At 35.1% G+C, this 15,200-nt stretch overlaps 1 protein-coding gene across 11 annotated transcripts in view; it reads left to right on the top strand.

The window, feature by feature from the left end:
• Nucleotides 1-15,200, top strand: part of MAGI2 (membrane associated guanylate kinase, WW and PDZ domain containing 2) — a 1,325,358-nt gene that overhangs the window by 735,151 nt on the left and 575,007 nt on the right. For all 11 annotated transcript variants that reach the window (XM_053897620.1, XM_053897618.1, XM_053897619.1 and 8 more), the window contains one exon: nucleotides 3,177-3,296. In XM_053897620.1, coding sequence (XP_053753595.1) covers nucleotides 3,177-3,296 — 120 coding nt within the window. The remainder of the gene's footprint in view (nucleotides 1-3,176; nucleotides 3,297-15,200) is intronic.

The following is a 15,200-nucleotide window of genomic DNA, read 5'->3' as shown; positions in this document are numbered from 1 at the left end:
TAACCTGCAAGAAAGCAGAAGAGAAAGGATTCATTTTAACAAGATAGATGGATGATTCCAATTAAGGGTGAAGAGAATGCAGATAACGAAAGTACAAATTAAACTTTGAGAAGGGGGTTCTGGGTGGCTTGGTTGGTTAATCTAGAATCTTGATTTCAGCTCAAGTCCTGATGTCACATTTCGTGAGTTTGAGCCCCTCGTCCTGCTTTGCACTGACAGTGCAGAGCCTGCTTGGGATTCTCTCTCACTCTCTCTCTCTGCCCCTCCCCAACTCATTCTTGCTCTCTCTCTTTCTCTCTCTCTCTCAAAATAAATAAACTTGGAGTGCCTGGGTGGCTCAGTCGGTTAAGCATCTGACTTCAACTCAGGTCATGATCTCCCGGTTTGTGCGTACAAGCCCCGCATTGAGCTCTGTGCTAACAGCTCAGAGCCTGGAGCCTGTTTCGGATTCTGTGCCTCCCTTTCTCTCTGACCCTCCCTGTTGGCACTTTGTCTTTCTCTGAAATAAATAAACATTTAAAATGAATGAATAAACAAACAAACAAACAAACAAACTTAAAAAATAAGATGAGCTTTGGGGAATTTGATTTCAGATTATCTCTTTCTTTACCATAAAGAGAATGCACTAATGTCTTCTGTTGAAAGTGACAGCTGTTGAGTATTAGAAAATGGTCTGATTGTGACAGAGAAGGAAGACATATAAAAGGATTGCCAATTATCAGTTGAATCAAACTGATATTAGGTAACCTGAATTTGTAGGGTGCTTTCTCAGTGGATGAATGTCCACTGTTTTCTGGAGCAACTAACAGTCTATGAATGAAATAGCCAATATTAAACTTGGGAGCTTATTAGGAGTGGGGAAATGGTGAAGGTGAGCTAAAGGAAAGATGGGATTCTAGGTTGTTTAGAATTTAGAGTCTTTAGAATTTAGAGAGGGAATTGAAGCCATATTTGGTGAACATGAGGGAAATTAAAAGAGAACAAGAGCCTGGGGGTTATAATTATAAAAATGAAGAGGATGAGAAAAGAAGACATGAGATGAATGTCAAAGATGGGAATTGTAGCATTTGGAATTATAGTATAGAACTTCTTCAAGCCACAGTGAGGTAGGTGAGCCCCCCATCCAAATAGCTTTAAGCAGGTCAGTAGCAACAGGCGACACTGATGTAGCCATTAGGAGTCTGTATCCCCAAGGCAAGAGTTCAGTCACATTGTCCTGAGGTGCAGTATAGAGATGGAAAACCTACCCAGTGAACCAGAGTACTGATGGTCCTTCCAAAAGATCACAACCACAAACATGTCCACTAGAGTTTGGTGTAGTCAAGTAATTCCAGTCCAGAAGCAAACTTAGGGACTGGCCTCAAGCATGTGGTCCTGTGCTCATATTGTGCTAGGAATGCATTGCCGCACTGCAAGCACTTAATTAATCAAAGCATGTAGCTTCTGAAGTATGCAGATAAATTAGTAAGGAAAATGGAATCTTTGTTATGCTATTTTTCTTAATGATTAGAGTGTGTTCTAAATAAACAGAAAACAAATTGATTGCCAAAAACTATGTTAATGTGCTTTTAATTCACAAGGGTTAAGCATGTAAAAGTCAGGATATTGAAAGTTAAGGTTTTCATAGAAACATTAATTTGACAACACTGTGCATATTAGGTGTGGGAGGTTTATATTGTATAGCATAAAAGCAGTAGGAAATATTGCAAAATATGGCTCAGTTAAACAAATGAAGTAACAAATTTAGGGGAAAGTCATTAAATGTGATTATGGAAAAAAATTGTTTTGCAGCCTCCAAAGAAGGGTTCTAAAATTTAATTTTAGAAAATAATGCTTTCAAATCTCTTCAAAAAATGTTTTCAATGAAAATTATTCATTTTTATACAAAATCAATTTCACTAGCACATTGTATATTCTGGCATGAGTTTATGCCTTTCATCTGCAGTTCAAATCTGATTCTAACAGACCAAAAGGAGAACCAATTGGCTATTTTCATGGTCTAGTTGATAAAGATTTCATAGACTGAAAATTAAATTTAAGGGTTTAAAATACTTTTTTTAGTATACGGAGAATATGGAGGAAATTTTGAATGTGAACAATCCTGCCAATGTATTAATACTTGCTTATATATATCTGCCCTTTGTATATTTCTATAAACTATTTGCCTGTATGCATTATGGAAATCCAATCTGACCACACAAAATGTTTTATTAGGTGGCATAGAAAAAGAAGAGAATTTAGGGCATGTTCAGAGAGGGAAGTGCACCAGAAAACACACCCACAACCTTTAATATGTCTCTATTTTGATTCCTGCCTTATGAACTGGACAGCAGATCTGGAAGCCTGACTTCTCTAGCACAGTTGCACTGAGCCACAGGTTGATATTTCTGTCACCTTGGCCACAGAAGTCCCATTTACCCTGTAGGAAACAAGAGTGGTTGACCCATGAAGCAACCCCTCAGAGCATTTCACTTCCCAGTTCAGTCAGAATTAAAGGCAATAATAAAGGAAAGGGAATGGAAGGGAAGGGAAGGGAAAGAAAGGAAACTATTACTGGAATTATAATACTAACTCAATTATAATTATCACCAATTCCAATTATTATTTAATTAATTTTAAGTAATAGTAAAGATTTTGTATTCCTTTAAATCACATATAAGTTATTTTGGGGGGCCAAGTTAACAAATGAAAACCAAAAGTACCCTTACAAAGGAGCAGATCATGAAAATAGAAAGATGCATTGACATGCTGCTAACATTCCTATTTTCCATTGTATTTTATGTCATAGCAAGGCAATCTACAGAACAATAAAGGTTTATTCATAGAAGTGAGATATGTAAATTCCTGAGCTAGCAGACTTCTGGCCCAATATTCAAACGCCCCTTCAAAAAAGGGCACAATGGTCTGCATTTTCCACTGTAAGAAATGTATGCAATTGCATTCCATGGCAATGAACTCTTTATAAGCTTGATGAAGAAGAATGCTTTGTATATTTACTTTAATCTTTACCCATGCTATTTTCTGTTTCCAAACAAACAGAAGGACAAATGCAGGCTGCCAACTCGCAGGATGTACAAACAAGTGTTATTGAATATTCAGAAGTATGGTGGTATTTCTAAAGTTCAGCAACAAATCACTTAGAGTCTTTCTTTTGTTTTTAATTTTTCCTTATTCAGGCACCACAAGGCCACATAAGGAGGGTGAGGTCCCTGGAGTGGACTATATTTTCATCACCGTTGAAGATTTTATGGAATTGGAGAAAAGTGGTGCTCTCTTAGAAAGTGGGACTTATGAAGGTAAGCACAGCTCGTCTGCTAAATTTATTCCTTGTTGCATCACATTTTTCTCTGTTGCTGAAATGCGTTAGGATGCCAGATTACTGATAAGCTACTGCTTTTGGTTTGAGAGCTTTAATAAGGTAATTTTAGAAATATATTTTCTAAATAAAAAGTTAGGACACATCTAGAATAATTCTACTCTTAAGATGCTGAGAGATATGTATGCCCACTGAAGTATACTTGTGATGGCCTCCTGAGACTAAGCTGTGATCTTCCAAATAAATTATCTTCATCTTTAGATAACATCTCAAAGAGCACAGGACTTGAGTTGCAGTCCTGTCCTTATCTATGTGTGGGTTTTTTTTAGTTCCTTTACTTCACTGGCCTTCACTTGCATCTCATGCAAAATGATGAAGTAGGAAAATATGAGGAAATATGATCTGTGCTTGCTCTCCCAAGCTCTACTGCAATAGAAAAGTCTCCTTGTGTACTCAAGTCAAGCATGAACAATAGATGACACTAAAAGCTTGAATGTAGGAAGTATCTTTCAGTGGAAAGAGCACTGTAACATGAACCAGAATCTGTCTCAGTTCCAAATCTGGCTTTATTACTTATCCACTATAAATACTAAATAACTCTGTTGGTATCTGTGAACCTCAGTAGAATTATCTGTAAAAGGAGAACGGTAGCATTGAAAAGCACAAATAAATAACATGTTGATATGATCACATTTATACATTTAAGTGACATCTACAGGCATATAGTTTATGTCTAATGGAATTATGTATTTCATAGCCATTGTATGTGTGAACTATATTTGTATATATTAGTAAGTTCAAAGATGAATCCAGTTTTACTGTATTAAAAGTAATAGTGATATTAAAAACAAAAGTAATAATATATGCATTGCTGCTTAGTCAATCAAATACTTGAGGTCTCCCATTAGCAAGTAAGTTGGGTTCATTAATAGTTTGACCCTCTACTTCCTCCTTCACTTACTTGTAGGTGCCCAGTGGACTAGAGTTACTTAAGAACTTAATATTTTATATTGTTAGAAATATTAAAATCTCTTCTTTTACTTTGCATTCCTAAGGCAATTTAGGCTGAGACATGTGCCTACATTATGGCTAAGACATTTAGTTGCTTATTGCCACATTTATAGGAAATAGGCAAAAATACCCAGGAAAAGAAAATGGTTTTACACATGAGTATAGTTTTTTGTTCATGTTGTCAAAAATAAGTAATGATGGAGGTTGATTGAAAATATTTTAAATATAAAAGCTGTGTTGCTCATATAAGCTGCTTAAACTATATGAAAAATAACTGTATAAATCATAGAAAGTACTTATATCAAAGAAGTCAGAGTAAATAAACAATAAATTTTGTAGCATATTTTCTTGTGAGTTTTGTGACATTATTTAGTGGCATTCATTAGTTTGTATGTCTGTCAATAATAATGTATTTAATTACCTTATTTAATATTATATATGTAACATACATAAATATAAATATATGTTATAATATAAAAGCAAATATAAATATTATATTTATATAACAAAAAAAACAGCAGCTTAACATGCAGGAGCATCTCAAAAGTAGTATCGTTAACAATATGACCTTTTCTTTTTGTTTTTAGAAATAAAAACTCTGTTAACTGTATAGAAGGTGAAAAAAAAAATTAAACCAAATGTTCATGTTAAATCTCCAGTACTCTCAGGATGAAATTTAATAGCAATATTTTAAAATAAAGTAAATTTTAGGTTCCAGTTAAATTTTGAGGAAACTATCCTGAAACCATAACAATATAGCCAAGTTTTATGAGCCAGGGTGGGTTGTCTTGAATCTTTTTCAGACATCTTTTCAGTATTGAAAGTTTAGTTTGCTAAAGTTTGGTGCCAGCTTGTTAATTGCCTCCACATGCATAGAGCTGATCATTGACAAAAAAGACTTTGTATATATGACTTTGTGGAATCAATACCATTGCTTACAAATACACATGGTATACTTGGTTGAAAACAATATTCCTTTTTCAGGTCACATAACCGTCTGGGCAGACACCTAGGTAGCATTCTCAAATCTCGGGATCTTCAGATTTTCTTACAATTACAGCTGAGGAACCAGTAGAATTGACATTCTAATGAAAATCACTATTATTCCTTCAGGACTGATCATAAACTCAAGGCTCAGGGCTACCACTTAGTGTGTTATTTGTCAAGGAAACCTGGGGAATGCCTTTTCTGCTGTCGATGCTTTCAGAATATACAGAATAACAATAATGTGCTCCTTAGCCAGACAAAGAAAAATCTGAGAGCTTTTATATTTGTCAAACTTCCATGACATCAATCTCTCATAAAATTTCTTCAATAAAATCCCAGTTTTTCTATGTTATCTATTCTCCTTTCTACAGTGTTTGGACCATTGCTCCCTTTCCTTCTCCTTGCTAAAACATTTTCATGTCTTCTCAGTACTCTACAGCCTTCAGCCAGACTAGAAAATTCATCTTTGATATCTGTGACTCCACTAAAGAAAGTAAGAAGAAATTGGGTTACTCTTAGTGGCTTTTTTTTTTTTTTTTTTTTTTTTTTTTTTTGGCGGGAGGTGTACTCTCAGTGTTAAGGTTATAGATCTTTTAGCTATGTTAGGTCTGATTCCAACCCAGAAACAAGAATATCAAGACTGCTAATGCAATTGGAGGTAGGGAGATAGTCTCTGCTTCTTCTTGCTCATAAATACTTACCAACGTGTGCATTTGTTGTCAGGGACTGGGACCCCATTCAATTTTGATTAGCAAAGATCAAGAAAATCCTCTATAAAATGTCTAGCTAAGATGCCCGTCATTGAAGAAACCAGTCTTATAGGGTTCACCCCCACTACTCAGTTTCAGAACAGGAAACATCTACCTGAAAAGTAGTTGTGAGAAAGAATACATTTTTAAAGTATTTCTGATATGTATGCATTTTTGTCTCACTGTCAATAATTCTAGTTTTAATCTTGGTTAAAGATGTAGCTAAAATGAAATTTGTCCTTTGATTAGAAACAAAGTAGACTTTCTTGAATTGCAGATCTGCCTCCTAGAAATTGGCTCAAATTACTCGCCCCAAAAGAGCAATTCTTTTATTTACCAGAGACTGCAAGGAAGGCCTTAATGTGCGTGAGTTACTATCTACGGTTATGCTCCATGATCCTAGACACAGTTTTAGCAGATTCCTTTTCTCCGCAGCACCAACTCCTCACTCTGTCTGAGCACCTCATTTCAGTTTGTTATACAACAGCTGCTGAATGCCCTTGTATGTAAATGGCCCAGAGGATTTGGTTCTGGTGGACCATCAGGTGTTGGTAAACAGCCTCTTTTCCGTGACTTGGATGATCTCATCCTTATCTTTTCATATTGAATCAAGTTTAAAATTAAGTTAATAGAACAAAGCCCAGTGGTGAGCCTGATGTAAAATCAAGTAACGCAACACTATGAATCTTTATGTCAGGACTGAAGATGTAGGCTTCATGTGAAACAGACCACAGAGTTCTTTAGTTAAATACAGATAATTCCTTTGGGATTAAGGTCACATGCAGGTATAAGTGAGACACCAAGAGGTAGGATTAAATGAGTTGATCTGGTAATCTAAAGGGTAAATAATCAAAGTGCCTGGAAGGCAACATGTCTTTGGGAACTGTCCAAAGTGCTGAATTAGCCATGGCTCTAAATCAGCGAATCCTGCCTGACCTACTTCTTCCAGTTGTCTCGAATGTTACATTCATGGTTTCATTGACCAGTCTTACCAGTTGTCTGCCTCAACCTTTGTTCTAAATGGCATTATTAACTAACCCCATGTCTCCTGAGCAGTTCCTGGAATCTCATTTCATTTAACTCATCTACTTAGATCATCAACAGTCATGTTCCAAGCAGCACTTCTGTCATAACATCCACTACCATATTTTGCTGTTGTGCTTTTAAATGGAGCAATGCTATTTTGCTATCTATTGAAGAAGCCACTGATCCTAAACTTCAGTGTTTCCTTTAAATGTACATAAGCTCAATTGTAATATTGCCCCAATTTTTAGGAGGACCAAATCAAGACGAGCAAATTATTTGGGATTCTAACAGAATATAGTGCAAATATGGCACTTACCTTCATCTCAATTTTGTGGTTTCTCCTAATCATGGGCCTTAATATATATGGACTTGAGCCTAATACAAACAGCACACCTATTTTCTTAAACAGTTTTATTACAGGATTTTGAAATTCAATATGTTCACTTCAATATGTACATAAAAGTTTGGTCCTTCTAGGTGTAGCACATAAAATCCTGTAAAAAATATTAAGTACAAATAATTTTGTATAAATGTAACTTAAGCAGTTACATGATGAGAGAAGACATACAATAAATTTTACATAAATCCATTTCATGTCACTAAAATCAGCATCAACTTTTTTGAAAATATCATGGCCTTGATGAATTTATTATTAAAATTTTGAATTGGTGTTTTCAATAAAGAGAGCACTGGATGATAAAGAGATACTGACACTAAAGAAAAATTATTACTGGTACTATAAATAATCTTGAGGAAAACCGTTCTTCTATCAGTCCAAGTTTCTAAATAATATTTCCTGAAGGGCAGATCAGTGCTTAAATTGATGCTAAGGTTGTTGTCATTCCAGGAACCAAAATTAAATAAGAAGTGATTGTTTTTCCCTTTCCCTTGTACTCTGTTACAAGAGAAAATTTTTACCATGCAAATAATAACCTCTATAATAACAGTAGATTCTTGGAGCTTGCACTTAAGGGATCCAGTTGTTATTATATACCCAGATTATAACATGTTTTTATTTTGATACTTGCTCCTTTTTCTTTCTTTTGGCAATATTCCTACTGTTGAAGATTCTAAGCCATACATTTGGGTGTTCATTTGAGGAACACAAAACATTAATACATAAGCTTACTAAATGTTTATTTGAACAATAGAGGAAAACACGTTAGTGAAGTATTATACTTCTTTGGGATCTTATAATGCCAAGTTTTTTTTTTTCCCTCTGATTTTTTTCTCTGATTCAGTTTGTATTCAGAGTTATGGACAATGTATGATTTTTGCATTCTGCTATGCTCTTGTGTAAAGCACTAAAACTGGAAGTATTATTGTGCCTTAAAAGGTGACAAAATTTCCTTTTGGTTTGGGACTTTTGTAAACCCAACTTTTTCCAAAATACATAATGAAAATGCCTATTTCCAAGTATTTTTTTCTCCCAAAAGAGACTAGGAGAAACAAACCAAGCAATTAATTAACTAATTTTATACAATCATATAAATTATAACTTAAAGACTAAAGTCAAGGAACATGAAATGGCTTGCTTGCTTTTACCTAAAGTACAATATTAACTAGTTTATTGTTAGCCCTACAAATTTTTGTTCAGATGTAGCTAAAAGGAACAGGCTTTTTGGAGTATGTCATTAAAATTAAGCCAATATTCATGAACATAAGACTCACTTCTTCAGCTCTTTCACAACCAATAATGATGATGATACTAGGTAAAGCCTAGGATTCCAAAACTGTGATATTCAGGGTTTAATTAATTTCCTTCAAGCTCATGTCTATAATTACTATGATTTTCTAACTCTTGTAAACATTCCCTATTCATTTTTTGAGAGAGAGAGAATGAGAGAGCAAGCAAAGGAGGGGTGGATAGGGAGAGAGAGACAGAGACAGAGACAGAGATATTCTTAAGCAGGCTCCATGCTTCGCGCATAACCCCATGTGGGGCTTGATCCCATGACCATGAGATCATAACCTGAGCCAAAATCAAGAGTCAGATTCTCAACTGACTGAACCACCCTGGTGCCCCTCCACCTCCCTATAAATTTTTATCTGAAACAAATTGAGAATTCACCTGAAAAAAAGTATAATGCCCTTCATTTAGTGGGAAGAAAAAAATGCATAACTTTAAAGTTTTTACTTACATTTCTTTCCACTGCTTCAACACACAGAACCTATTTATCTTTCCTGATTGGATGAATATTTTTAAACCTTCTGAGTTGTTCTACTTTAAATTTACTCATTTTGTAGGAGGCACTCAAGAGAGTCTTGATCAAATTGATTATAACAGTCTTGTACATGAGAGCATATGTTTCTCTGAAATATTATCAACATAGTGATGATCAATGGCTCTTGCCATGTCTTAGATTATTTCTTTAAATATAATTTCTTGTCAAATTGGCCAACATACAATGTGTAAAGTGTGGTCTTGGTTTTTGGGGTAGATTCCCATGGTTCATTGCTTGCATATAACACCCAGTGCTCATTCCGACAAGTGCCCTCCTCAATGCCCATCACCCATTTTCCCCTCTCCCTCATCAATCTTGAGACTGTTCTCTATATTTAAGAGTCTCTTATGATTTGCCTCCCTCCATCTTTCTTTGTTTGTAACTATTTATTTTTCCCCCATCCCTTCCCCCATGGTCTTATGTTAAGTTTATCAAGATCCACATATGACTGAAAACATATGATATATGTCTTTCTCTGACTGATTAGTCTTAGATTAGACATACAGACCTTCTTAAAGGAGATTTACCTACCTCAGTTATTTTAGGTGGTGCCTGAATGTCCCCTTCCTGCCAATTTTTTTCTTTTCCAGAGTCTTGTGTCATAGACCAATAACTTGAAAACTATAACATAACATCCGTCTCTAAAAAAGTCATTTTTGTATTTCAATTTCAAATCTGAAAAATAAAACTTCCTGGGACATTATTTCCTTATATCTTCTATATTCCTCCTCTGAATAACAGAAGAGTCTACAATCTCATTGACCATGGATCTGTTCTTTCTCTCAGGGGGAATAGGAATCACCAAAATTAGAAAAAAAAAAAAAAAAATAGTCCCGTCGTTTTATTGCTAAGTAAGTATTTTATTTCAAAACATTGATATCAATCACCAGCAAAGCTGGTGATTCTTCACAAAGATCTTCACAAAGATCATTTTATGAATTGTTTTTATAGACAACAAATTTCATTCATGCACAAAACAATATCTGAAATTTTGCGGACTCCATTGATCATCCTGCAAAGTATACAGTTATGCTGTATATGCTGACTAACAATTATGAAGTTACAGTTCTAAAAAATACCCTGATGTCTTGCGTTTTAAAAAAGCAATCATGGGGTGCCTGGGTGGCTCAGTCGGTTAAGCGGCTGACTTCGGCTCAGGTCATGATCTCACGGTCCGTGAGTTCGAGCCCCGTGTTGGGCTCTGTGCTGACAGCTCAGAGCCTGGAGCCTGTTTCAGATTCTGTGTCTCCCTCTCACTGACCCTCCCCTGTTCATGCTCTGTCTCTGTCTCAAAAATAAATAAACGTTAAAAAATTTTAAAAAAAAGCAATCATGTTGCAGAAGATTCACACCATATGAAAGCTCTTCTTTGTTGAAGGCTTGGAAACTCTGGCAATTATAGAAAATCCTTCATAACACTGTATTAAAATTTTATATAGTGAAACAATCTGTCCTTATGTAATAATCAGCTCTCTTAGATCTGTTGTAGGCTGTATATGTTTGTAACAACCAGATAAATTTAGGATAAAGTGGTCAACATATCTTGTTTGCATGAGACTCTTTCCATGAAAGTTAATTCTAAAGACTCTACAAATGTGAATTTTAAAGGACCAGTAAAAACCTAAATTGATATTAATTATTAGTTACAATAAAATGGAGAGTTTGACTTATACTGTCTTCAGCCTATTTCTATTAGTTATGCTGGCTTCCTTTCTGTTCTTTGAACAGAACAAACACATTCCTATCCATCTGGGATCTTGAATTTGTCATTTCACTTTCCAGGGCTACTTGTCTTCCAAATAACTAACTACATATCCCATTTTCTCACTTTGAGATATTCATTTAAAAGTTTTCAGGAAACTCTTACCTGGCAACCTTATCCAAAACTGCACCTGCCAACATTCTCCATTCCCTTTCTCTGATTTGCTTTTCTTTACTGTAGCTACTGTATAACTGAAAATATAGTTTGTGCCCATTTGTCTATTTGGTTATTGTCAGTATCCACCCACCTGAATGTAAACTTCAGGAGGTCAGGTAACTTGTTTGCATCATTGCTAATTCTTAAGTTTAGAGTGCTCTCTGGCACCTAGGAAGCACTAAATGAATATGAGTTGAATGACTGAATGGATGCCTAGATTCCTTCCTCAAACCCAATAGTGGAAACCCCTTAATAGAAACCCCATACAGAAATCCACCTTAGCTTGAGACCCTAGAACAAACACATCAACTTCCTAATTCAAAATGTTCTAAGTCAATAGTATGGAGCTGTATAACACCAATTTGACCTCAGAATCTTGTACTAGATTAACTTTGTATCATAATTGTAATAATTTTAGTCTTGTCTTAATTCTCATCATTAACTTCATGAGTCCCTGTTCTGAGTTCCGATATTTGTTTGTCTCTCAGTACCACACAAACTATAACACTGTCCCCAGAATATAGTTCTTACATTGCTTTAGCCATTCCCAATAGTCTGGGTTTTTTTCACTACAGTAATTCATGGTGTATCAAATCACTCAAAATCAAAACCTAGTAGTCTTGGTCAACAAAACTGTATCTCCCATCAAACCACCTCTCCACCCAAGTTCCATTGATTGTGTCAGCTAAATACTTCTTGGACTCAGGGTAATTTCCCATTCATATAATCCCTGTCATGTTCATGTTCTCTTTATTTTTTCCAAAAGAATTACAGACTTTTTTGATTTTTCTACTTCTAATACAGAAAGTCCATGAGGAGTTGGAGAACAGAAGTAATGAAGCCAAACCTATAGGAGAGTTAGAAAAGTCCTAGGATATATTGGAAATATGCAAATTCCAAAAGTTACTTTAAAACAAAAAAACTAGTATGTGTGTTCTCTCACTAAAGAAATGTAAAGGCATTTTATTTAATGGGGACATGTGGTACTTGGAATGTATAGGTTATTTCACTAACATTTTCTGATTAGTTTTCAATTAACTATAAAGGAGCATGAGTTTCTTGATTATTCTTTTATTCTTAGAGAATTTATGGAAAGTAAATGGAAATAAAATTTTATTCCATTATTAATTGTACACTGCTAGTAAGATCTTTACTCCCACCTCATCTTTCTCTTTCTTTCATTTTACATAAGGGTGACTTTAAATTTTCTTATACTATGTGAAAGTTTGGTTTCATTCACTAAATAGTTAATGGACAAAATGATAAATCTGAAAAATTCATAATTTATTATTATTTTTTTAATTTTGAGAGAGACAGAGGGAGAGTAAGCAGAGAGGGGCAGAAATAGAGGGAGATAGGGAATCCCAAGCAGGCTCCATGCAGTCAGCACACAGTGCCCTACCTGCGGCTGGAACTCACAAAACCACAAGATCATGACCTGAGCCAAAATCAAGAGTCAGACCCTTAGCAAACTGAGCCACCCAGGCATCCTGTGAAAAATTCATAACTTAAATTGAAATATTAATGGTAACCCAAATAGTGACCATAACATAAGGTATCAATAAACAAAAGTTTTTTTTTTAAATTTTTTTAAATTTATGTATTTATTTTGAGAGAGAGAGTGGGAGAGGGGCAGAAAGAGGGAGAGAGAGAATCCCAAGCAGGCTCTGCACTGTCAGCCCTGAGCCCAGTGTGTGGCTCAAACTCACAAACCATGAAATCATGACCTGAGCCAAAATCAAGAGTTGGACACTTAACCCACTGAGCAACCCAGGCGCCCCAAAAAAGTTTTAAACAATGTATAGGAAGCTCAAACTGAGATGAAACTTATGATGATGGGTCTATAAAAGGAAAAGACTTGATTTAAAATTTCCCAGTGAGTTTTCTTTCTTTTTCTCCCCTACTTTCATTCCATATATAAGAATGTTACTGCAACGGACACATATTTGACTAAAGACACCTGCCCTTTGGCACTGACCTGATACTGGAGGGTGCTGTTTCCCCAAAGAGATCTGTTCCTCTGGGCGAGCCCACAAAGAACAGAAAGATTTCTCCAGGTCAGGTCCTGAGGATTATTTCCAAGAGGATTAGATAGTTCCTATTTCTGCTCCCATTCTGAGTTCTCCATTAAACTTCCAGAGAAAAATCTACTGATGCAGCTATCTGGTTTCCCTAGAGATGAAGCAAGCATTATTACCCCTTGGATTGAAGTGTAACTTGTTGCAAAAATGGTGATTCCTATCATTTGTACCCTCAAGGATGTCCAGGAATACTCATTTCTAAATATGATTTGCAAGTTTGGTAATTTTAACTACTTTTCTCCCTCCTCCTATCCCCTCCCTCAATTTAGTAAGTCTTTTTTACAGTAAAATGTAACAGCAAATTAGAAGAGGGTGTGTGCACTGATTTATGTAAGGGAGGGAGAGAGGTGGGGATGGAGATTCCTGAAGGCCGACACATTGACAGCCTGACAGTGATTGAGGACAGGAGAAAAGTACAAAAAGTGTACAGAAGAAATTAAAAAACAGAGTCATCTAGGGTCATTTGTTACAGTGGAAGCACTCATCAGTCTCCCAAAGGACAGCGGAGTATTGCAACCCAACACAGCTATTGATTTTCCTAATAATGACCCTGAGCTATCTATAAAAGGTTAAGTCATATGCAGAAAAGTAATATTTGAGAAAGGTTTCCTTCAAAGGTGATTAAAATTTCAAAGTTTGAACTTCTGAAGGGGAAAGGCTAGAATATTCAGCTAAACAGAATACCACACTCCCTGAAAATGCCAAGCAAATGGGATGAAATATTTTAGCTATTTTCTGTCTAGAAGCAATTTATAATATGTATCCAAAATTATATTCAAATTTACACATGATTAAATTGCCTCAATAATTAATTTATAAGCACGTTCTGTAAATGCAAACAGACATGATGTTCTTATATACCCAAAACGTTTTCTAAGTGTATATGAATATACTTAGGAAAAATACTAGTTTCCAATTATAATGAAGTTAGAAACTGCATATTATTTGTCTTTGTTAATATTTGTCATTTTTTTTTGTCAGAAATCCTATGCATTGTATATTTGTAAAGCAACTAATAAATATGCTAGACTTAAAATAAATCTATAAAACTATTGGTGCATTACCAAATTGTTACAATTAATGTATCAATAAAATGTAAAATTCATCCACTAATTTTTTTAATATTAGCATAATAGTATGTTGTCTTTTTTTCACCTCTTTGAGGTAGCCACCTGTCACCCAATGATCTTAAGGAGTGATAGGTACAGGCCACTTTCTCAAAGGCTCCATCTGGGAAGGAAATACTATATCAACACCTTGGTTTGTTTTCATGAAAAATTGACATTTAGAGTATTATATATACTCATCTTAGAAGCAAAACATATTAATCAGAAGTTAAAGATATTTTACACTGGTAAACTGTCTTGCCCCATTGTATTATCACATTTTCCTTCATGTTAATGGCCCTGCCATTTTAGTGCTCTCCTTGTTTATTTGTTTGTTTGTTTTCTTTTCATTTATTTGGCTCCTGTCATATTTTCATTTTCTCACAATTTAGATATTTTATTTATGAATTTATTTTTTAAGTTTTTATTTAAATTTCATTTGGTTAACATACAGTGTAATACTAGTTTTAGGTGACAATATAGTGATTCAACACTTCCATATATCACCCAGTGCTCATCACAGCAAGTGCATCCCTTAATCCCTATCACCTATTTAACCCATTCCACCACCACCCCCCACCCACCTCTCCTCTGGTAACCATCAGTTTTTTCTCCATGGTGAAGAATCTGTTTCTTGGTTTGCCTCTCTCTTTTTTTTTTCCTCTGCTCATTTGTTTTGTTTCTTAAATTCCACATGAATTCCACATGAATCATATGGTATTTATCTTTCTCTGACTGACTTATTTCACTTAGGATTATACTGTCTAGCTCCATCCATGTT

This window comes from Panthera pardus, unplaced genomic scaffold (genome assembly GCF_024362965.1).
Source record: "Panthera pardus isolate Hobbes unplaced genomic scaffold, ASM2436296v1 HiC_scaffold_8, whole genome shotgun sequence".
Taxonomy (NCBI): Eukaryota; Metazoa; Chordata; class Mammalia; order Carnivora; family Felidae; genus Panthera; species Panthera pardus.
This window is presented reverse-complemented; position numbering and strand designations above follow the sequence as displayed.